General features: G+C 52.6%; 1 protein-coding gene across 2 annotated transcripts in view; it reads left to right on the plus strand.

The window, feature by feature from the left end:
- Positions 1–22349, plus strand: part of NIPAL3 (NIPA like domain containing 3) — a 31674-nt gene extending 9325 nt beyond the window's left edge. The window contains exons 4-12 of one of the 2 annotated variants that reach the window (XM_036025527.1): positions 1241–1412; positions 4019–4078; positions 4638–4783; positions 8033–8129; positions 10733–10868; positions 12875–12963; positions 14233–14296; positions 16085–16179; positions 17375–17406. In XM_036025527.1, coding sequence (XP_035881420.1) covers positions 1241–1412; positions 4019–4078; positions 4638–4783; positions 8033–8129; positions 10733–10868; positions 12875–12963; positions 14233–14296; positions 16085–16179; positions 17375–17391 — 876 coding nt within the window. In that variant the 3' untranslated portion in view covers positions 17392–17406. Of the gene's footprint in view, positions 1–1240; positions 1413–4018; positions 4079–4637; positions 4784–8032; positions 8130–10732; positions 10869–12874; positions 12964–14232; positions 14297–16084; positions 16180–17374; positions 17407–20378 lie in introns of those variants that run through there. The other variant, XM_028512237.2, reaches the window with a different exon arrangement.
- Positions 22350–22984: the final 635 nt, after the last annotated feature.

Raw genomic sequence — 22984 nt, forward strand, 5'->3', positions numbered from 1 at the left:
CTGTGCTCGGTCGCCCATTCCCTCCCTGGGCCGGGCCTGGGGCAGTAGCTTGCGGGTCTTTCCAGAATCTCTTGATTCTTTGCCCCAGCTCCATCCACCCATCACCCCTCTAATGCCAGGACTCTCCATTACCTAACAATCTCTGGCCTGCAAGTGTGACTGGAAAATGCGGTGTGTGTGTTGGGTGGTGGTTAATGCCCCTGGGGCAGCCTTCAGGGGTGGGGTCGGGGGTGGGGGGTGGAAGTCAAGCTCTGGCCTCAGGTGGGATGGTTCTGAGGTGAGTTTACAGGGTTCTCAGAGGGTCCCCAGTGGGACTGAACCCCTTGCTTAAGGCACTGACTCGCCCATGAGTACACTCCTCATTGGGCCTCCCCCCTCCCCCTGCCTCTTCCCCCCACTCCCTCACATGTGCTTCCTGGAATCACTTCCCAAATCAACTACCTGCTCCCAACACCTTGTTTCAGGGACTGCTTCTGGGGACCCAGACTAAGTCTCGACCCCGTGGACAGAATAATCCCACAATGGGGTGGCCACCCCCCTTCCCCGGTGGTGAACCCTCTCCCTCCCTGGAGCAAGGATGTAAACACACGTGTACATCTCGGCTCCCGTGTACACATATGTGAGGGCATGTTTCTGAGGTTGCACGGTCTCCCAGCTACTTGTCTGCTTCACGCTCTTCTTGTCACAGACCAGCATCTCTGCTTCCGTATCTGCTTCCCCGCAGCCCCCATCCCCACCCTCCCCGGGAGGCGGCCCTGGCCCTCAGAGTCAGTGGCCCTGGCCCTCAGAGTCATTGTGACTTCCTTGCTTTCCTTAGTCACCGCCTCAGCTCCCAGTCCACATTTCTAGAACAGAGGGTGCTGTCGGCCCTACATGGGCCAAGCCTCCACCCAAAGGTCCGCTAACACCCACGTCCTGCCCAGGAGAGCAGTCGACACTCCTCCAGAAGAGAGTGTTGCTGAGCAGGCACCCGACCGTGGGGACGCCTGGGCATTGCAGTTAGAGGGAGGAGGTCTCCCTGAGGCCAGGCTGCAGTGGGGGTCCTGAGACCGTGGCTGCCACCGCAGACTGCTCACAGCTGTGATGTGTGTTAGAAACACGCACCTTCCCTGAGGATGAGACTCGTGGATTTTTCAGACCTTCCCAGGGAACTTTTGAGGTGTCCCAGCCCGTTTGAAACGGACTGTCCTAGAGTAACAGTCCAGCACTCAGACCGCCGCCGCTTTGCTTACCGTTGCAGAAGTACTGCCACATCCGGCTGGCGGGCTCCAAGGACCCCCGGGCCTATTTCAAGACCAAGACATGGTGGCTGGGCCTGTTCCTGATGCTACTGGGCGAGCTGGGCGTGTTTGCCTCCTACGCCTTCGCTCCGCTCTCGCTGATCGTGCCCCTCGGCGCGGTCTCCGTGATCGGTAAGGTCCGGTGCCCCCCCCACACCCCCCCACCCCGTTCCTCCCCTGGGACTTACTGCCTGTGTGCCCACAGTGTCCCCACCGGGGTCAGAGACACTCGTTAAACACACCAGCTTTTGCTTTGATAGTAACAGCCAGCACTTACAAAGGGCTTCACACACACCGGGCCCTGCTCTAAGCACTTTATGGTTGTTAATTCTCCTAATCCTCCGGCAACCTTTTGAGGGAGATACTGTTATTAGCCCCATTTTACGGATGAGGAAACGGAGGCACAGAATGGTGGAGTTGCTGGCCCCAAGTCACACAGCTGTTGAGGAGCAGGGCTGCGACATGAACTGGAATGTCTGGCTCCAGAATCTGTTTAAGATTCAGAAAGTTTATCGGAATTGCTCTTTATTTCTACTACAGGGAGAAGCTAAACTTTAACCTATTCATTGTAACGCTGTCAAGATAATCTAAGCTTTTACAGACTTCAGATGTCTTACACTTTTAAGAAATTCAGCTTATTGTCTGATCTTTTTCACATCATCAGATACCACTTTAAAAACATCATTAACCTCCTCTGCCATCTTCGTGTGACTGCTGTAACCACTGAACCAGTGTCTCAGAACATTGGAACCAACTGAAAGACAAAAGAGCTTTAAAACCCATGAGGTCACAAATAAAACAGAATTAGAAAATAATTCTTTCCCTCTTAAATAAAAGATGTTCACAGACTGCTGATCAGTAGCTTACTGGACATAGGAGCAAAGGCAATGAACTTGCTTTGAAATGTTTTCCTCCCGTCTTGCTGGCAAGCAGCGCACTGCCTAGAAGCTCTTCCCTGCCCTTAAAGGAGAAGGCCATATTTCAAATCTTACTCTGCCTGAAATTAGGAGTATGCCATGGCATACTCATGGCAACTACCTGCCCCTCCTGTGCCCGAGGCAGACATCACTAATCAATCACAGCATTCCTCCCTAGCGAGCCTGGATGGGCCCTCAGACTCCTCGGAGCTTCAGGCAGTCACTGCCAGTCACCAGGGCCAGGCTCTCGCTGATCCTACGATGGGACCCTCTTTTTCTTAACCAGGGGTGATACACTGGCAGCCCACGAGAAGAATGAGGTCCTCGAACGTGTTGTTTCCCGCACGGTATTTTTTAAGAATGTAGTTCGAGTGCCTGTAGCTGAGGCAAGTCGTTGGCCACGGCCCCAGCCTTTCCCTGTCGTCTCTGGTCTGGCCCGCTTCCTGCATCCGTGTCACTGCCCGGCCCCTGTGTGTACTTAGATTTGTCCTCTGCCCACTGCTGACCTCGCCAAAGGGCTCTCGGGACTTTATTTACAATGAGGAATAAGTGCCTGGGTGACCAGACGCATTAAATAGTAGCCTTTGGATTTTAATAAAAGTCAAATAATTGAATTCTTCAAAACAAGGGGTTGAATTATAATGATGGGAATTCTGGTATCTGCCACTGGAAAGTACGAGGTTCTTAGAGCTTCTCAAGTCGCCCAGTGAGAAATAATAATAAAAATAATAACAACCACTGTTTATTGGTACTTATTACTCATCAGGCACTGTTCCAACTACTTGAATAATAGTACTGGCCCAGTTATTGAGCATTTACTGTGTGATAAATGATTTACATACATTAGCTCATTGATTTGCCCCTATCAGCCAGAGGAGTAGGTATTTTCAGTGGTGTGCTGATACATCAACTCAGAGAAAGGGCGAGAGAAGAAGAGGTGGAGGGAGGGAAGAAGGGGGAGGGAGGGAGGGGAAGGAGGGAGGGAGGGTCAGAAAAGTGAGAAGGCAGAATAGGTAGACCTGATTTGTAATGCTTCCGATCTACATGTTCTAAACACCCCCCACTGTGGCTGTTTTCAAGCCACCGACAGTTTCCTGGTTATGTAGCAATCCGCAGCAGAGGCCCTGGACCCAGCACACTATTTCATAGACTTGGAACCTGAGATCCAGGGGAACCGACTGTCCCTGGGACACGCGGCCAGAAGGGGCAGAACTGAGATAGCAGCAGCCCAGGGCTGTTCTCAGGGCAGGCCAGCCCCGTCCCGCAGGGCGGTCACAGGAAGTCTGAGTACATCTGCGGATGTGGAAGGTCAGGGAGAAACAAGATTCAGGATGACAATGTCAGAGGCAGACAGTGCCGGACAAGGAGCAAGAGCCCTGGCGCCCGACAGTCCTGGGCTCAAGTCCAGCCCTCGCCTACCAGCTGCACGACCTTTAGCGGGTCCTTCACCTCTCTTAGCCTCAGTGTCCCCATCTTTCAAATGGGAATAATAATAGCACCTAGATCAAAGGGGGAACATACCAGGAATAACTTTAGTAAATTGCCTGTTGCTCAGGAAGTACTCAGCAAACACCCAGTGCTCCAGGTCTTGTAAGACATCCTCAGGAAGGCTCAGAGAGCACCCTCCCTGTCCGAGATGGAATAACGGGGAACGGTAGGGCCGGAGCTCTTGGGAGCAGGAGTGAGAGGACAGGAAGCATCAAGTCCAGCCTCCAACGCAGACGAGACAGCCCAGCGGGCCTGGGCGAAGGCGCTCCTTCTGACTGATGGCAGCCTCAATTCTTTTCCCCATGTGTGTTTTTGTTTTTTGTCTTTTTATAGCTAGCGCCATCATAGGAATCATATTCATCAAAGAAAAATGGAAACCGAAGGACTTTCTGAGTAAGTTCACCGATCGGAGCCCCTGTTCATTTTGTGCTTGTGCATTTTCTCGTTATAAAACCCGCTCACCCCAATTTCGAGACCTTCCGCTTCCCGCTCTCCAGTGTGGGTCTCAACTCCACTCTCATCAGGACAGCTGGGCTTTTCAGTCACTGGTCCCCAAACCATTCCATCAATATTTGTTGAGTATCTACTATTGGGGTTTTACAAAGCCAAATAAAAGGCACCCCCTTTCCCTAACTGCTTTCTGAAACAATGGGGAACAAACATGGCAGTCAGAGGCAGGAGGTCGGAAGTTAGGCTTTGTTACTGATGGAGGCCAAGTCAGAGCCTACAGCTTAGGTGTGCAGCCGGATGACCTCTGCTCCCATGTGCCCCAGCTCCCAGCTAGGCCTTGGGCCAGTCTCCCAAGAAAGCACTTGGGTTTCCAGAAAGGAACGCTTAGCCGGAGTCACTTCGTCACGTGATCTGGGGCAGTGTGTGCTTCTGGGGCAATGCCGCTGGCCTGCCATGGTCTGTACCCTCTGTGAGCCCTGCGACAGCCTCCCCTCCCCCGCAGGGCGCTACGTCTTGTCCTTCGTTGGCTGCGGGTTGGCTGTGGTGGGCACCTACCTGCTGGTGACGTTCGCACCCAACAGTCACGAGAAGATGACCGGCGAGAACATCACCAGGCACCTCGTGAGCTGGCCTTTCCTCCTGTACATGGTAAGAGAAGCCGCTGGCCCTTCTGCCTGAGGTGTTGGGAACGGGGATCTGGTTCTAGGAACCCGAATACCCGGCAACAGGGGTTCACGTGAGCCGTGGTGTGTTTCACTGCACTGAACATGATGCTTGTGCAGAGTACACAGTTCATGGGAAACACTTATTCTCTTAGGTCCTGAGTAATGTCTACATCATTTCACTTCACTTTATTTGAATACAATTTAATTTTATTTTTAGAGAGAGAGGAAAGGAAGGAGGAAGAGAGGGTGAGAAACATCAACATGAGAGAGTGAGAGAGAAATACCAGTGGGTTGCCTTTCATTCATACCCCGACCGGGGACTGAACCTGCAACCAGGAACAGAACTGGTGACCTTTGGCTCTTTGAGACAACACCCAACCAACTGAGCCACACTGGTCGGGGCCACTGATAACTTGATTTTTTAGAGGCATTTGTAGGTGGCACATATATTGTAGCTATAAAAGACTACATGGGGGAAAAGTTCCATCAGTAGTTGCCTCTAGGAGATAGAATAATGACCGAGTTTATTATTTTGTCTTTATGCATCATCCAAAATTTCTACAGGGAGCGTTTAAAACTTTTATGGTAAGAAGAAAAATTGACATTTTAAACAGTTATTTATTTATTCATTTCTGCCCAGTGTCACACGGCTGGGAGACACTGGAAGCGGTGTCTCCTACCCCCCAGCCGAGCTCAGTGCTGTCTGCCCCAGGTACATCCCGTGTGGGGTCTGCAGGTAAACCAACCAAGGAAAACGTCCGAGGGGCGGGGGTGTCCAGCCCGCGGCCCACAGGCTACCCGAGGCCCAGGATGGCTGTGCGGCCCAACACAAAATCGTAAATTTATTAAAACATGATGAGATCATTTTGTGATTACGTGTCACAAGGCATTAAATGTGTGGCCCAAGGCAACTCTGCTTCTTCCAGTGTGGCCCAGAGACGCCACAAGCCTGGACACCCCCAGAAGGCGTTTGCTGAAGCTGCTGGTACATGAGCGCCCCCGTTCCATGCCCAGCTCTGTGCTCAATGCTCTTTATGTGTCATCTCAGGGTCTCTCAACAACCCTGGGAAGGAAGTGCTTTTCCCTGTTTCTTGGATGAGAAAACCAGAGCTCAGGGAGGTTAGCTCGCTTGTTCCGAATCCCGCGAGAGCAGCGCTGGACTTGAAGCCGGGCGGCCTGGCCTCGCGTGCCACCGTCCTTCACCGTGGCCCGCTGACCAGGGTGTTCACTGTGCCCCCTCCAATGTGAGCACCTGGGACTGCCCGGAGGCCTCAGGACACCACCTTTCCTCGGATCGCCCAGAAGGCAGAAGAAAGATTTCCCTGAGCTGGGGCTGTGTCACCTCCCCACCGCCAGCCCGCCCCAGCGTTGACCCGGTGGGCGTGGAGGCCTGTCTGCGGGACACAGCCAGAGCCCCACCTCTTCAGTGAAAGGTTCACCCTGAACACAGGCCCAAATCCATCATGTGCTGCGTGACCTTAGCCAAGTCCCTTGACCCGAGGCCAAGTCACTGGACCTGGGCTGGCTGCTGGGAGAGACACGAGGTGGCGTGGAAGCCACCCAGCACTTGGCAGATGCTCAGCTGGTCCTTTTTCATTGTGACTACGAGACGGTGCTGCCAGCTGGAGTGATTTGGCCAAATCGAATTCAATAAATACTTCTGAGTGTCTTTTACGTGCCAGACACTGTGGACTTAAGAAAAAATAAATGAGGCACGCTCACAGAGCTCACGGTCTATCGGGAGGCCCCAGCTCGTACGTACTCCGCCATCTCGCGAGACAATGCCGAGTGCCGTGGCAGCTTGCATTTAGGCGTCGTGAAGAACAGCCGAGAAATTGGACCCCCCCTGGATGCGCGCACGCTGGTCGGGAATGCTGAATATCTCTCCATCTGCCTGATGGGCTATTCTGCAGCCATTAAAGATAATTATGACAACTTCATAAAACATGAAAGTTATTTATGGTAACTAAAAGCAGCCCCATACAAAATTGTGCGTGGACTACGGCGATGAGTAGATAAAATAGATATTCACTGCGACAAAGCCAGGAAGAAACAGGAAAATGAAAACAGCTGTGTTTTGTGGTCTCTCATTACGAGGAATTTTCTAAAATTTTCTTTTCAAAGTGCCATTAATATCTCTGCATTGGTTTTTATAGCAAATCATCTTTGGTAGGCGGTTGGTGTAAGCAAACAGAGCTGAGCTATTGTCGAGTATTTTTGCTTTAGTTTTGCTGGGTGCTGGGCTGACTTTACTCCTTGGAAAGTACTTCCCAGCGTCTGAGCCCTTAAGGAGCAGAAGGGACAAGTTGTTGATCCAGAATAGGGGGGAATTCTCACACTGTAGATTTGCCATTGTTTTGTAGTAAGTCTACTGATTGAGAGCCTTATAATTGCCAAGCACATAGCTGTCTGTCCTCAGGCTGTGTAGCTTAGTGGTAAAGTACATGGGCCCTGGAGCTAGAGTGTCTAGGTTCAAATCCTGGCTCTGCCATTTTCTAGCTTGGGGGTGTAATAGTGTCTACTTCATGGAATTACTGTGCCAACTTAATTACTCGAGTATAGATAAAATGCTTAGAACAGTACCTGGCTTATTCATGTGTTCATTAAGTGTAAGCTTTAATTATGGCCCTGTGAGGTAAGAATTATTCTTCCGATTTCACAGAGGAGGTAACTGAATTTTGAGAAGCTAAGTGACTTGCCCAAGATCACACAACTAGTTTAGAAGCAGGCCCAAGTCCACTCCTGGACCTCCCTGACTCCAGTGCCCTCTCTTCCTACTCTGCAGAGCCACACACATTGGAGGGTTGGCTGGGGGCAAGGGGTGCGAATACTTGCACGCTTCACCAAAGAGCTGTCCCCGGTGAGCAAGTGTCTCCCCCCTTGACCGACCCCCAGTTTTAGTGGGGTTACCCACAGAGCAGTAGAGTGGGAAGAGGCCATCTCAGCCTATGAATCCTGTCCATCCAAGAAAGGGTAAACGTGAGGCCAGCCTGTCACCCTCAAAGCTCAACCATGAAGCAGACTCCTCTGTGTTGTCCAGGGGTTCGAGAGATTCACGCAGCGTCCCCTCCTTTACCACAGGATCCTTTCAGTGGTTTGGGGAGTGCTGGGTGTTTCCGTGCCCTCGAAGGTCTGTGACTAATGAAGTCAGCCCAGTAACCTCCAGCCCAGGCTCCCGGGGTCTCCCGGTCTTGCCCACTGACACCCCACCCCCTCTCGCTGCTTTCCGTAGCTTGTGGAGATCATTCTGTTCTGCTTGCTGCTGTACTTCTACAAGGAGAAGAACGCCAACAACATCGTCGTGATTCTCCTCTTGGTGGCGTTACTCGGTAAGTGGGGCCGGGTGAATGAGTTGTGCCATCGCCGTGAGCCCCAGCAGGTCCCCGCCTGCTGGAGGCCGTTCCCGTTAGTTCCATCACGTACTGGCTGCATGTGGCGTTCTCACTCAAGTGCCGAGTCGCCTGAGTGCCAGCAATGTGCTGGAAACTGGCATCAGCGATGCACAGGACAGACAAACCCCAGGTGCCTCCATTCTAAAGGGAGGAATCGGCAGCAAACGAGGAGGCGAATGCACAGTAATGCACATTCGGCCGGTGATGCGTGCAGTGTGGAGAAGGGCGGAGTACGGGCGGAGAGGGTGAGCAGGTTATTTCAGAGACGTCACAGGTGGGCCAGCTTTCAACAACCGAGGCCTTAAGGGTCCGTGGAAAACCAGTCAGAGCTCCGGAAGCAATTCTGGATTCAAAGGCAAGAATTTTTTTCCTTCCCTTTTAGAGACACGGGTGCCATGGGGGAAATGGTTCCTAAATCAGACTGGGGCAAGGCTGTAACCCCACACAGTGTTTGATTACTAAACGGAGCTTTGATAAACACCTGCTTCCTGGGGAAGGGGAAAGGCAAGGGGTGGGCGGAACCCCGCCACTGTCTCCCGGTTCTCTCCCTGTCCAAGCCGCACTGCCCTCCACCAGTGGGCCTAGGAGAACACCCGGGCCCCGGGGGAGAGGGGAATTCAGCGGGATGAGCACAGAGGCCCCACACGTGTTGCTTCTCTTCTGTCCTTCCCATAGTGAGCCCCCACTCCAGCGACATGCCATCAGCCACAGAGAGGTGTCACCCTAAGACAGGGTGGATTATTTTGATTTTTCTTCAAACAACTTTATTTTTTAAAGGTTTATTTTCTTCAAATAAGACTTTATTTATTTATTTATTTATTTTTAGACAGAGGGGAAGGGAAGAAGAGAGAGAGGGAGAGAAACTTCAATGTGTGGTTGCTTGTGTGCCCCCTACTGGAGATCTGGCCCATAACCCAGGATGTGTCCTGACTGGGAATCGAACCAGTGACCTGTTAATTCACAGGCCCAATACTCGATCTACTAAGCCATGCCAGCCAGAGCTAAAAACAGCTTTACTGAGACATAATTCACATGCCATAAAGTTAACCTGTTCGAAGTACACAATTCAGTGGATTTTAGTGTATTCGCAGAGTTATGCAACTGCCATGGTTCAAGTTCAGAACATTTTTGTCACCCAGAAAGAACCCTATGCCCATGAGCAGTCACTCCCCACTTCCCCCTCCTCCCAGCCCCTGGCAACCACTGATCCGCCTTCTGTCTCTATAGACCTGCCTTCCTGGACATATCCCATACATAGAAGCATGCATCACGTGGCTTTTCGTGATTGGCTTCTTTCACTGAGCATAGTGTTTCAGGGGTTCATCCCTTGGTGGTGTTTTAAAACTGGGTCAGAAGATCACAGCCCCAAAATGTGTTCCCCCGCCAAAGAGCAAGGCCAGAAGGTTCCAAGGCACATCGGCCACTCCTCCTGTCCCCTTCTTACTCACAAGGGCAGCCTGATGAAGTGGCTTGGCTCACCCGGCTGCTGCTGTTCGAAACCAGCCTCGGAGCCGAGGGGGCCTGGGAGCCGCCATGTGAGATGGGCAGTGGCCGCAGCAGAAGCTGAGAGAAATGGGAAGCAGAGCATTTCAGCCAGAATGAGGGGCTCCGTCTGTACCACCATTGGGGGTGGCTTCTTTTAACTCTTGCTTCAGCAGGGGGGTCTGGCAGTTCAGAGTCAGGAGTCGTTTCTGCGCCAGCGGTGGTCTTTGTGCTGAGTGAGCAGGACCACCACCAGGTGCGTGAGAAGACCACATTGGAATTTGTTTTTATCTCCACCTTTTAAGTGGTGTTTCCTGCACATGTCCCGTCATGTGCACACATGTAAACACAGTGTCGCACAACCATAACTTTCGAATACATGAACACGTATGTTTTGGAAAAGCACGTGCCCATCCATTAAGAGTAGGGTTCTAAAACACGTCAAACACAGCCCGGTGAGCTAAGCAGCTGCATCAGGCTGCCCACGTGAGTGAGAAGGGGACAGGAGGAGTGGCCGACGTGCCTCGGAACCTTCTGGACTTGCTCTTCAGCGGGGGAACATGTTTTGGGACCTCTGTCTGAAGAAGTGATTTTTAAAAATACAACCGAGTGAGATTTTTTTAGAGGGCTTTACACAGCACGTGTTTTCCCTGTGGTCGCCACGAGGAGGATACTCAATAAGTCCGTTTGTCCGTTCAGAGACTGCGTGGCTCCCCCCGTGTCCCGGGCACTTACACGAGTTGTGGGGATGAAACAAACCCACTCTGGGGTTCAGAGACCTGAACTCATTGCTTTTCCTGGTAGAGTTTAGAAGCAACATTCGGAAACACCTGTCAGGGCTCTGCCCACCTTGCTTCTCCGGTCCAGGGGCACAGACAGTGGGGCGTCCAAGAGCCCCGGACAGAGAGCGACTTCTCCCCACGTGAATCCCTGTGTCGGCTGCGCCGGGGTTCCCTCCATTCTCCTCACCAAGCCCTTTGCGGCGATAAACTGACCTTCAGGGCCCGGCTCCCTCCGTGTTCCCGAGGTCCCCACATGCCCTTTCGCCCTCTCTGCAGGCTCAATGACGGTGGTGACAGTGAAGGCCGTGGCCGGGATGCTCGTCTTGTCCATCCAGGGGAACCTGCAGCTCAACTACCCCATCTTCTACGTGATGCTCGTGTGCATGGTGGCAACCGCCGTCTACCAAGCCACGTGAGTAGCGAGTTCTCTCCTGCTAGGCCTCTCGGCACACGGGCTGGGCTCCTCCATTGTCTGGGCCCCATCGCGTTGCTGTTGAAGCTGCCGGAGAGGCAGAACGTGCAGAGGCAGCCTGGGGCCGGGGTCTGGCGCCCGCTGTGGAGAGAGCGGAGTGGCCAATTTGCTGAGCTGTCACATGTGGGAGCTCCGTTGCTGGAAAGACGAAGCCTGGAGTGGGGGTGTTTGACGCTCGGCCCCAGAACGTGAGAGATGGTCAGAGGCAGCCTCGTCTCCCACCTGCCCCTGGCAGGCGCGCATTTCTGACGCCAGGGCTGCTCCAGCCTCACGAGGCACCGGCTGGTGGGCGAGGTGAAAGACAAAGGGTGGTCATTTCTTGTCCTCAAGGAATCTCCCCCACATCATCCCAAGTGGAAGAGCAAGGTGATCGCTTCTCTCTGGGCACAAGAGTTAAGTCAGAAGCAGCCGTAGTGAGGGGGCCTTGTTCACATTTGAGACTCGGTGCCCAGCTGTGGGCCTGGAAGGGAATGAGACACCCTGCGTGGGGACAGGAGGGTGGACTGTGCAGGTTTCAGGGTGATGTGTGAGGCTGATTCGCCTGGGCAGGCCTGGGCTCACTGTCCACCAGTGTGGCCTCAAGGGATCGTGGGAGTGACTGATGCCCAGCGTGGGCTGACTTTACATTCAGTGATTCCACGTGAACTTGAATTCGTTGCATCCCCACAGCACCCCATTCATGTGGATGGTACAGCCCTCGTCTTGCACATGAGGGACCACACAGCAAAGTGAGGTTAAAGGGCCAGGAAGTGGTGCAGCTGAGATTTGACATCCTGCTCCCAGCCCATGGCCCTCACCCCTCTGCATGGCCACCTCCCCTCAGCTTCTCTAAGACGCAGATTCTTTGTCTGCAAATGCAAATAACAGGCCCTGCCTGAGGGAACCACATAAAGCCCGGTAGACAGCAGCTTCTTTTACGACCATTGTTACTATTACTCTGTCGATTACAGCTGTTCACAGCCATACTGCATCAATTCTAGGCATCGCCACTGAGCCCCTGCCAAGCGGAGACCCTGTGCCCAGCACTGCAGGGGTTACAAGGATGAACCAGATGCCCCGCCCACCTCCTGAGTGCTTCTCAGTCACCTACTCAGTACACATTCACTGAGGGCCTACTGTGTACCAGGCCTGTGCGGGGCCTTCCACACACACAGACTGTCCTCAAGGCTCTCATAGCCCTGCTGGGAGCAGCCTGGGGAACACGGTTACAGTTGAATGGGAAACAAGTTACAGTGTAAGCAACCATAGTAACTAAAATACTACACATACAAAGGACAAAGATATGTTCTGAAACAATGGCAATGTTTATCCTAGAGGGAGAGATTAGGAATAGTTCCAACTTTCCCTCTCTTTTTCCTATGTACAGGGACAGACAAAAGTAGGTTTACAGTTGTGAGTATGCGAAACAGTTTATTCTTGTGTTATTATCATCGTAGCCTGCATGCCTGTTCCCTTTACACGAACAACTGTAAGCCTACTTTTGCCTACCCCTGTATATTACAGTGATCACGGTGGTTTTGAATGAAGAAGAAAATTTGGCTTAAAAAATTGTTAACAAGACAGAATGTTACCAGTGAAATTACAGTTTCTTGGAGTGTTTAAGCCACCTGGAATGGCTCTTTTTAGTGGAGGGGACCCAGGGGACACCACGGTGAGGGAAAGGACATTTCCAGTTACGAGAACCACGTGGTCAAAGGTGTCAGACCAGGAAGGCACGGCCCACTTGGTGAATGGGGGTGGGCCTCAGCTTATGACCCTGGGGAAGAACAGGAGCAAAGCATGGACCTCAGACCTAGAGACGCACAAGGATGGCACCTTCATGAACCCGAGGAACGTTCTGTCGTGGGTCATCTTCACATCTCAAACCAAGGCTGCTGTCCACAGCTTCCTCCTCGGCCTTTCCAGCACCCTCACGGCCTGCTGACCAGAGTGCTTTTGCCTTGCAGGTTCTTAACTCAAGCCTCACAGATGTACGACTCCTCTCTGATTGCCAGCGTGGGCTACATTCTGTCCACCACCACCGCCATCACCGCAGGTAAGGGTGGCGGATCGCCAGGTTTCCGTCTTCCCCCTGAGCAGCAGGGGCAGCGCCCCCGTGTGGAGGAAGGAGGCTCTGCCTTGGCCAGTTGCTCCGACTCATTCTGCCCCTGGAGAGAGCGCAGGGTTTAGAGCCAGGGAGACGCAGGACTGTGTGGCTCTGGGAAAACCGCTTCACCCCTCTGTGCCTGAGTTCTGCATTCGTGACATAGAAGTGATAACACTTACCTCCTGAGGTTGAAATATGTACAAACTGAATGTCCCTGACTTTTTGGTGCTTATGCAAGGTTTCTTTAACCGTTTCTACTGTCCTCTGCTAGCTGCGCAGCCTTCCCAGCACAAGTGCCCGCAGGCTCCTCCCACAGAAATCCCAGAGATCATCGGTCCATGAAGCATCTGCAACATGATAGGGGCTCGGTCCGTGATCACTATTATTGTGACACTGCCCTTTTCTTCTACTCCACCCCTAATTGTTTTAAAGTTTCTTTCTGAGGGGGCTTTAGAGGCTACAAGCACGTCAGAGTCTGTTTGTTTTTACGTGGCCGCAGTGACTACAATCTTCAAAGCGGCGGGCTGCTTGGGCTCCCTAGAAACATTACAGGAAAGAAGTGAGTGGGGGGTGGGGCTGCTGCCGCTCCCTGCAAAGTCAGAGGAAAGGGGCCTCGGGGACAGTTCAGGGCTAGTCAGGGACAGGCTGCTGCTGCCCGTGGCTCCCCTCATTGCAAGTCTCCTGGGGCCCTTTCCAAACTCATTGTCACCGGGGGCCCCATCAGCCTCGCGGTTGCCTTCAAAGGGCCGAATGTAATTTTAGGACTGCGTCACGTAACTACTCCTGAACAGTTAAGGGAGAGCTCGGCACTGCCGGTGGGTAGAAACAAGGTGGAGGGCGGGATTCAGCCCGTGGGCCTTGTGGTCGCCACCTGTGCTCAGAGTTGAAGAGAGAAAAGTGAAGAAGATGCATGCCTGAGAGGGAGGTCACAGGCAGGCCCCAGAGAGAGCGCACCGTTTTTGCGAGTGGAGTATTATCTCGAAATAAAAAGTTAAAAATAGATGAAGATAAGAGAGGCCTAGGCGTGGGAGAAAGAAGACAATCTCTTCCCTTAAATGGCTTTTATTCCCTTCTCCTGGTACTTCGCTAAGTGCAGTCATAGTAGATGTTGATTGCTTTGGTTCCCTGCGGGAAAGAGAGCTCAGCTGGGCCCCAGACACAGGGGCACGCGGGCAGGCGGGTGCCCCCAAAACAGCTCTCTCCCCTCCTTTGCTGCAGGCGCGGTGTTCTACCTGGACTTCCTCGGTGAGGACGCGCTGCACATCTGCATGTTTGCGCTGGGGTGAGTCCGCCCCACCCCGGCCCCGCCCCGGCCCCGCCCTCTCGTGCGCAACAGCGCCCCCGTGTGGGCGGCCCCTCTCCCGGTCCCTGCCTCAGCCCCGCAGGCAGCACTTGAGAGCCAGTGTGGGGGGCGGGGCGCTGGTGCTTTGTCCCCAGAGGGGACCTCTTTACTCTCCCTCGGGCTTTGTTTCCTTCCCCTTTCCTCCCTTTCGGTCTTCAATCTCCTCGTCTTTTCTAAAAATCCTACTTTAATACATGAAAGGCCTCACTCTCTGACCTCAGATCAAAGAAATACATATTGAAGCTCCATGAGGTGCCTTCGTTTTACAAAAACTAATAGGACTGATAATATTCCCTGTTGGCAAGAGGATGAGGAGACCGTGAGAAGTTCTTTAATGTGCAAGAGGACAATTTGGCCATATCAATAAAAACTGTAAATGAGCATACTTTTGAGGTAGCATTTCATTTCTACTCATTTATCTTGGGGGAATCATTGAAATGGGGCACAAAAACACATGTGTGAGGCTACTTATTAATTTTCAAATTAATTGTGTAAGCAAATAATTGGAAACCACTTAAATGCCCAGCAGTAGGAACAGGTTAAATTAGAGTATATTTATACAGTAAAGTAGCATGGTGCCTATTGCACCAATTGCCTCAAGTAGCAATTTTTTGAAAAATTGAGGCCAGTCTGTTGGCATGGATACATTAGGTGGAAAAAGTTACTCTTTCTGTTTATGTGTAGTCTATTCTAAGATCCCACGATTCCACCTCTAGATAGATATATTCCCAAGAGAAGTGAGTACCTATATTGACCAAATGACCTATACATGAATATTTATAATAGTTTTATTCATAATGTGCCCAAATGGGGTACAACCCCAATGTCTACCAACAGGAGAATGAAAAACAGATTGTGGTCTATTCAGACAATGGATTCACCACAACAATTAAAACGAATGAACTAAAACACACAATAAAGTAGATGAATCTTAAAAACATTTGCTGGGTGAAAGGAACTAGCTATGAAAGACCCATCCACGCGGCGAGGTAGCTTCGGAGAAGTTCAGAACCTGGCACCTCGAGTCTGTGGCGAGAACAGTCACAACAGGGGCTTCCTCTGGGGGACGGTGGCATGAATTGGGCCAGGGCCCAGGGACACTGTTGGGAGTGGAGGGGATGGCAGTGTCTTCTCTGTTGGCCTGGCAATGATCACACGTGTGTGTACACAGGTAAAACTCATGACACTGTAATTAGGGTTTGCTCATTTTACTGCACGAATATTACACCTCGGTTTTTAGGAAGTGCGCTTGCTGAAGCTCTAGAGAAATGGAAAAAAAAAACAAAAAAGACTTTGGAGAAACATATGCCTCCCCGGGGAATGCGATGGGGGAGTGCAGGCATTTGCGTTTTCACTCTCTCACTCCTGCATTGAGTAAGCGTGGGCCCTAAAGAACTGCTTGTTAAGTTACAACAAACCTTTTCTAGGGCAGGGCTCTGAGATGCAGGCTAACGAGGAGTGAAGAACCACTCAAGTTCTACCTGGGAGAGTCTAGTTCATTCTGATGAAGGCTTGTGCGGAGTGCTGGAAGGGGTATTATCATTCATCTCACATCTGCTCCCCAGTGGTCTCAGGCCCAGCAGCCCCTGCGGGCCGCTGGGCGGCCAGCACCCCACTCCGCAGCTGCGGCCTCCTTCCCACCTTTTTTCCATTCCCTGGGTCTGGAAGCGCCCTCCCACCCTCACCGTGGCCTGACTTCTCTGCCTCCCTTATCTCTCTGTCCCTCAGGTGCCTCATCGCATTCTTCGGCGTCTTCTTAATCACACGGAACAGGAAGAAGGCCGTTCCATTTGAGCCCTATATTTCCATGGACGCCATGCCAGGTAATGTTAAAACCTCCCGTCTCCAGCTGGCCGGCTCGTCGCTGTAGGATGACTGCTGCGTCCCCTTTGAAAAGAGACAGCCGGCCGCCGCCGGGTGTGGTACGGGGAGGGCGTGCTGTGCCGTTTCGGTGTGACTGTCTCTCTGTTCTTTATTTTTTTCATCTCAGCGTGCCAAAAAGGAGGTAACGGCTGAGAAGCCTCAGTCGGTTCTGAGCACATCTTGCCAGTTCCCGTGTCTATTTGGGGATCTTTTAAAGACCATCCTGACTCCCAGTGGATATCACTAATTACGATCTGCAGCACCAGGCTTCCCGCCTGCAAAAGGAAAAACCCGTTTATCTCGCTGGAATGGATTGATCAGAGAGGGGAAGGAAAGTAGGATGAAGGAAATTCAAATACTATAACCTCACTCGTCACACCACAAAGGAGTGGATTGTTCTGGAAAGCTGAATTTCCTAGGACCTAAAAAGAGTTTAGGCTGAGAAGCACAAGCTTGAATGCCCTTAAGGCCTAACAGGAACAGGAACATGCAGTCAGGGAAGCCAAAGCCGAAGCCCACCGAAATGGGGGCGCGGTGGCCAGTGGAGAACCGGGGAGGACCCGCCCAGCCCAATGGCATCCAGATCAGAAAAGTTAGGGCGCTGGGCCAGCCCCTCCAGGTCTGCTGACCTAAATTTTTTGAGTTGCCAGGGACCACTGGCTTTCACCATTTAACTCACACTTGTTATTTTCAATATATTTGATAGAACTCTTTCCCGCGCTTCATTAAGACAGTCTGACGAGCCAGGTATAGTCACGGTGGCAGCACAGAGTGCTGCTGTGTCCGGAGTGCTGCGGCGCAAGTGTGTCCTCAGGGCCGACTGAGGTGCCCCTGCCGCAAATGCGCCCAGGGTTTGTGTGTCTACTTTCTATTTCATTTCTTCCTCCCTTGCTGTGAAGCCGTGGTCTGTCCTTCTTGCCGCTACCGGCCTGTGACTCCTGCTGTTACCAGCAGGGCGACTCCGTGTCCGTCTTGTCCTTGGACCCCACTTGTTCAAATTGTGCATAAAATTAAATAAGCTCTGAGATGGGGCCTTCAGGTTTCTCCTAGGAGTGCAGTGCATGGGCTTTAGTGCATGGACTTTGTAAACGTCTAACCTGGCAGCTCAGATGCCTTTTTTGCTTACTTCCTTGTTCTCGGCTGTGTTCCGGATAGATGAGGGCGCTGGATAGCTGAGTTCCAGATAGGTGAGGTGTCAACTCCGTGTGTGTGCAAGTATGTGTATGTGTCCGTGTGTCCGTGTGTTGATGAACCGTGTACATGTGTACATCTGTGGAAGTGTTTGTATATGTACATATACAGACGGATTTCCTGGTAGGACACAGAAGGCGACCCAAAGTTGTCCCAAAGACCAACGCTCTGTGGCCTCTTTGTGGATGTGGCCCGTGCTTCCTCCTTGTACCTGGTGACCCATGGGAAGCAGGTGTCGAAGGAGGGAGACTCTGCCCTGTTGCTGTGGCCTGTCACACGCTCCTGGGCAGACGTGTCTCGTGCCATGAAGAGTGTGGGCTTCGAGTCCAGGCGGCCTGGGGTCCAACCCCAGCTCTGCCCCTGCCCGCTCTGTGACCTCGGGCCTCCTTTCGGGATGGCGACACGACATGTGACTGGCCCCTTGCACAGTGCCTGGGACATGGAAGATGCCTGGTTAAATTTGCTTTCACTGCCCTTTTGCTTTAGAACACTTCAAACGCTGGTGTGGCCTGAGGCCAGGCAGAACTTGGAGAGCACAAGTCCACACACAGAGTGGCTTTCCTAGCCCCTTGGTTTCCCTGACCAGCGTCGGGGTCTTGTTTGTGGCCTCCCTAGACTGGTCTCTTCCCAACAGACCAGTGCCTGCTGTCCAAGAGGCATTTGAAGCCCCTGGATTCACCCCCCGTCAGAATTTGGAGGGGCTGGAAGTAATTCTAGCACCTGAAAGACTTCCCAAGAAGGAGAAAGAGGAAAGCAGGGCCTGGTGGGTAGGAGCTGGGCCTTGCTGTCCCCCGGCTGCACACACACAGCCTCACCACATCGGGCAAGGCCGCTCTGTGACGGTGAAGGATCGAGACACACACGGGGACCGCTCCCGAATCACGTCTGAATACAGACGACCCGTGAACATTGTCCAGCCACAGAGAGGACCAACCGTCTCCCTAACATGAGTGACCGCTGCTCTTAACCAATCGCAGCATTAGCCTCAATCTGGTCTTCTCTCCTTCTATATAAGAATTATTAAGAGCTTCAATTATAGAACCATCTCTGCTTCCTTAAACCCTGCCCAAAATCACCTAACACAAACCCAAGTAGTAAGTCCTTCCTACTACCTTCTTGCTAAAGCAGCCCACAGTTCCCCATGGTGTCCGTCTCCCTCCCTGCAGTGAGCCGGTGAAGCCAGGATTGTGAGACGATAGGTGTGTTCCTGGTGATTTGTGGCTGGAGAACGTTGGCAAAATCCAAAAGCTCAGCTACACCTAGTAAGGCAACTCTCTTCCCTGAGGAGCAGGCTTCCCCTCGCCTTCCCCAGATTCAAACCACAGCCACTTAAACTGCATCCTTCAGATGACCGTCAGCTCAGGCTTGTGCAGTGTGGTAGCAAAGCGTCTCCCACACACCGGGCCTGCCCAGCCCGTTTGCAGAGGGAATAGGAGGAGCACGGGCCTCAGCGCCAGATCCCAGCTCTGTCTCTCATCGCTGTGTGACCTTGGGCAAGTCACTTCACCTCTCTGAATCTGGTTTCTTGTCCAGCAAATGAGGATAGTAGCATATCTCTGTCATAGCATTTTTGGAGATTAAGTGCAGGTGTATAGGGTGGCCACACAGTGTTCCAGTCAAGAGTGTGAGTTTCAGCCCCATCTGGCATGGCTCAGTGGATGGAGTGCTGGCCTGCGAACCAAAGGGTTGCTTAGTTTGATTCCCAGTCGGGGCACGTGCCTGGGTTGTGGGCCAGGCCCCCCTCCCCCCGCCCCAGTTGGGGGCGTGGAAGAGGCAACCACACACATCAATGTTTCTCTCCCTTTCTTTCTCCCTTCCCTTCTCTCTAAACATAAGTAAGAGTGTGGATTTCAGAGTTTAAACCACCCGAGTGTGCATCCTGGCACCGCCACGTAATCCCTTCCTGACCTCCAGCTGCCTCATCTTCCTTATTGGTAGCTGTGAGGATAGAATGAAATCAAATTTTGTGACCGCATCTGCCACCAAGTGAACATTCAGCACACGTTATCTATTGTCATTATTTCTGTCGCTGTTATTACTCCTCGAAGCACTCAGCCTGGTGCCTGAGGCACATTAAGCAGCCAGATGTCCTCTGTTTCTGCCATCACCCCGCCCTCACAGACAACACTCCGCACTGAGTTTCTCATGATGCAGCCCGGGGGCAGGTGGGTTCCAAGGGTCTTGGTTCTCTACAGCGTCAGACTTGGCCTTGTGCAGTGGCCTCAGCTCAGGTTGTGCAATGTGGTAGCAAAGCGTCTTCCACAAACCGGGCCTGCCCAGCCTGTTTGCAGAGTGAATGAGAGCTGGCCTCAGAAAGCATCAGGCCCCCACCCGACTAGGGGCGCTGCACAGTAAGGCTAAAGGAATCAGCGACGGAAGTCTTTGCCCTCAAGTGTAAGCGGGAATCCAACATCACTGTGCCCAGAGCAACACTCGAAATGACACCTCACCCTGTGGATGGCTCGGGGGTGTCGACATTACGGTCAGGCTCTCCCTCTGAGCTTTCAGATGCATCTGTCACCGTGACGTGTCCATGGCACAGAGGTTCCCCTCTTCTGTCAACAATTTTCTGACGACATTTTCTGGATCCCGATTTAACTCAGAAAAGTGATGGCATCTACCATGTTCAAAGCACAGTGTTGGTCCCTCCCCCCCCCCCCCCGACGCCCCTGGTGGCCCAGACAGGCACTCCCACTGTCAAGTTCTAGGTCAGCCCGTGGTTCTTCGTGACAGAGGGCTGGTCTGTGTGCATATTTCCTGAAGATGCGTCCCTTCTTGCTTAGCAACCATAATGTTTCCAGTGTATATTTATGGGTGTTCTTTCTTCAATCTAAAGCATTCAGGAAATGGACAATGCACATGATTAGCTCTTGAGCCCTGTAATTAGTCTGTGGCGGGACAGAGAGAGGTGCAGCCTCCTTCGCCCGCTCACGGCATAATGATTCGGGGGAAATGGCTTTCATTTCAGGTCTGCAGAACATGCATGACAAGGGGATGGCCGTCCAGCCCGACCTCAAAGCTTCTTTTTCCTACGGGGCACTGGAAAACAACGACAACATCTCCGAGATCTACGCTCCTGCCACCCTGCCCGTCATGCAAGAAGAGCACGGCTCCAGGAGCGCCTCCGGCGTTCCCTACCGAGTCCTGGAGCACACCAAGAAGGAGTGAGCCCACCTCGAAGGGGATCCCCTACCTCCCCTCCACTTACAGCTGCTCACGCCGTGCTGTCAGTGGTCCAGCTCCCAGTTCTAAAACTTGCCTTTCAAGTCTAATCTTTGTAAACCGGGAACTGTGCTGATGGGGATCTTGAAAAGGCTTTGTCTCTGGCAGAGGGTGTTACCTTGGTCTTGGAAATTTCAAAGGTTGGGGGTGAGGGGGGAGGACGGAAGCAGGATCCCAGGTGGGTGGTGTGGTGTTCAGCCTCTGCCTGGTGAGCCAAGCCGGACTTGGGAAGCCTTCATCCTCCTCGAGGTCGGTGACTGTGCTTCCTCAGTCTCACACCGAAAAGGCTGCCACGTGCTCCAGAGCTAAAGCGAGGCGGAGAGCCTGCGCTTCCTCTCCAAGTCCAGGGAAAGGCTGGAGACCTTTAAGTCTATCTAATCTTTCCCCACCTCGAGCGCAGGCCTGCCCTCTGCCCCTCTCACTTGTGCTTCCGTATTTGTGATAACATTTGTGTCGCCTTTGCACAGCCCAGTGGGCCAGCCGTGGGCGGGACATCCTGTCATTCACCGGTAGGAAATGCACTTCTGCCTTCCCGGTGTCTGCGCTCCCCAGTGAAAATGTGCTTGATGTGTTTTTAGTGGATCCGCTCTGAAAAGTAATTTCGTTTTGGTTCTGTGAACTATTTGCTTGCTTTCCCTCCCTGCCCGGAAAGGAACTGGGAAGTTAAGAGAAGAAGGACGAGAATAGGACAGGGGCAGAGAGATGACACTTCAGCCCGCAAGGGAGGAAGAAACCCTTTCCATCCTATAGAATGGGATCACATCACTTAAAAAGAATAGACGGGAATTCTGGCTGTTTTACATGGATCTTCCTGCACACCAGTGCCCTCTGGGAAGGTTGAGGGAGCTCCTCCCTCCATCCTCCTCACCTCGCCTGTAGGTCAGTGAACCAAGCTGGAGTTGCTGGTTAATTTCTCTGGAGTCAGCAGGGACGGTTTGGGTCCCCCATCCCCATGGGGATACATGTCTGGGAGACGCACTCGATCTCCGGAATGGAGCTACAGCCTTCTTTCTGGCTGCAAACCTTCTTCCCCTAGACCGACTGTACGTTTTCAAGAATGGCGGGTAAAGGTTTGCAAACCTTCATGAGCCTGCGGATCCCCTAGGGAGTTCCCTTAAAATGCAGAATCCTACACCCCAACCACAGATATTCCCAGTGGGACTGGGGTAGGGTCCAAGAGTCTGCATTCTTACCTAACAGCACAGGTGGTTCTGATGCAGGTAACCCAAGGATCACACACCTTGAAAGCCTGATGTTTGGGATGATCTGCTTTAAAACGCCCAGGGCCAACACACTCCTACTGGAAGGTTGGAGTTACCATTCCTTGTCTCCTTCCCGGGGTTCACTCGGCAGGTCACGTGGTCCCCAAAGGACCAGAGGCGTGTCTCCGTTCATTGATTACCACTTAGAGCCACACTTACTGCTTCCCTCGGCCGCCTTTGACCACTGGGCAAGATAACAGTGTTAACAGACCAGTGTTGATAGCTCGTTAACCTTTATGGATTGTGCTTAATACTGATTTAGTACCTTGACTTCAAAAACTGACTGTTGCCTGTGGTAACCACTTCGGTATTGCATCTCAGCCACTTCTGCGCTGGGTCTTACATGCCTAGGAGAGCAGCAGGCGATGAAGGGCCTTGTTCCCTTGAGGATAGGTGTCAGCTCCATGCAACAGTATTTATGAGGCATTCATTCACTGTTTGTTAAGCACCTGGATGGTGAGGGCAAAAAGTGAGAATGGTTCCGGCCCTCCAGGCCAGCAACTGGGGGAAACACAAATGCCCAGGAAGGGAACTGGCAGGGAAACCAGCAAGCCAGGCCAAGTGCAATAGTGGACCACAGAAAATGAGTTTCGGAGGCCCTGCTAAAGGTCAGGCCCTGAGCTCAGAACGAGTGATCCAAAATGGGGGTGCTTTTGGTCCCATTCATTGATGAGTGGCAAACCCAGCAAAGTTTGGGCAAAGCAGAGAAGGTCGAGTGGGCACCCCCACACCCCCAACACCGCCCGCCCCCCCCCCCCCCCCCCCCCCCCCCGGCCCAGGTGGAGGAGCCAGCATTTGCAAAGGCACAGAGGGAAATCACAGGAAGGGAGAGCCAGGGAGGGGGTGGGAGATGAGCCCGGAAAAAGAAGCATAGGAAGCCGCTTCTCAGAGGGCCTTGAATGCCTGATGAGGAGTTTAAAGTGACCCTAGAAGGCATGGGAGTCACTGATGGCTCGTGAGGGAGGGAATGGCAGGGTCAACACTGATTGGAAAGGAGGCCTTATGCAATGTGGGAGAAGGGTCTGAAGGGACAATAAATGCCCTTTTCAAGGTCAAGCGGCAGTCCTGCAGGACAGAACGCAAAAGAAGA

Source organism: Phyllostomus discolor, chromosome 5 (assembly GCF_004126475.2).
Source record: "Phyllostomus discolor isolate MPI-MPIP mPhyDis1 chromosome 5, mPhyDis1.pri.v3, whole genome shotgun sequence".
NCBI lineage: Eukaryota > Metazoa > Chordata > Mammalia > Chiroptera > Phyllostomidae > Phyllostomus > Phyllostomus discolor.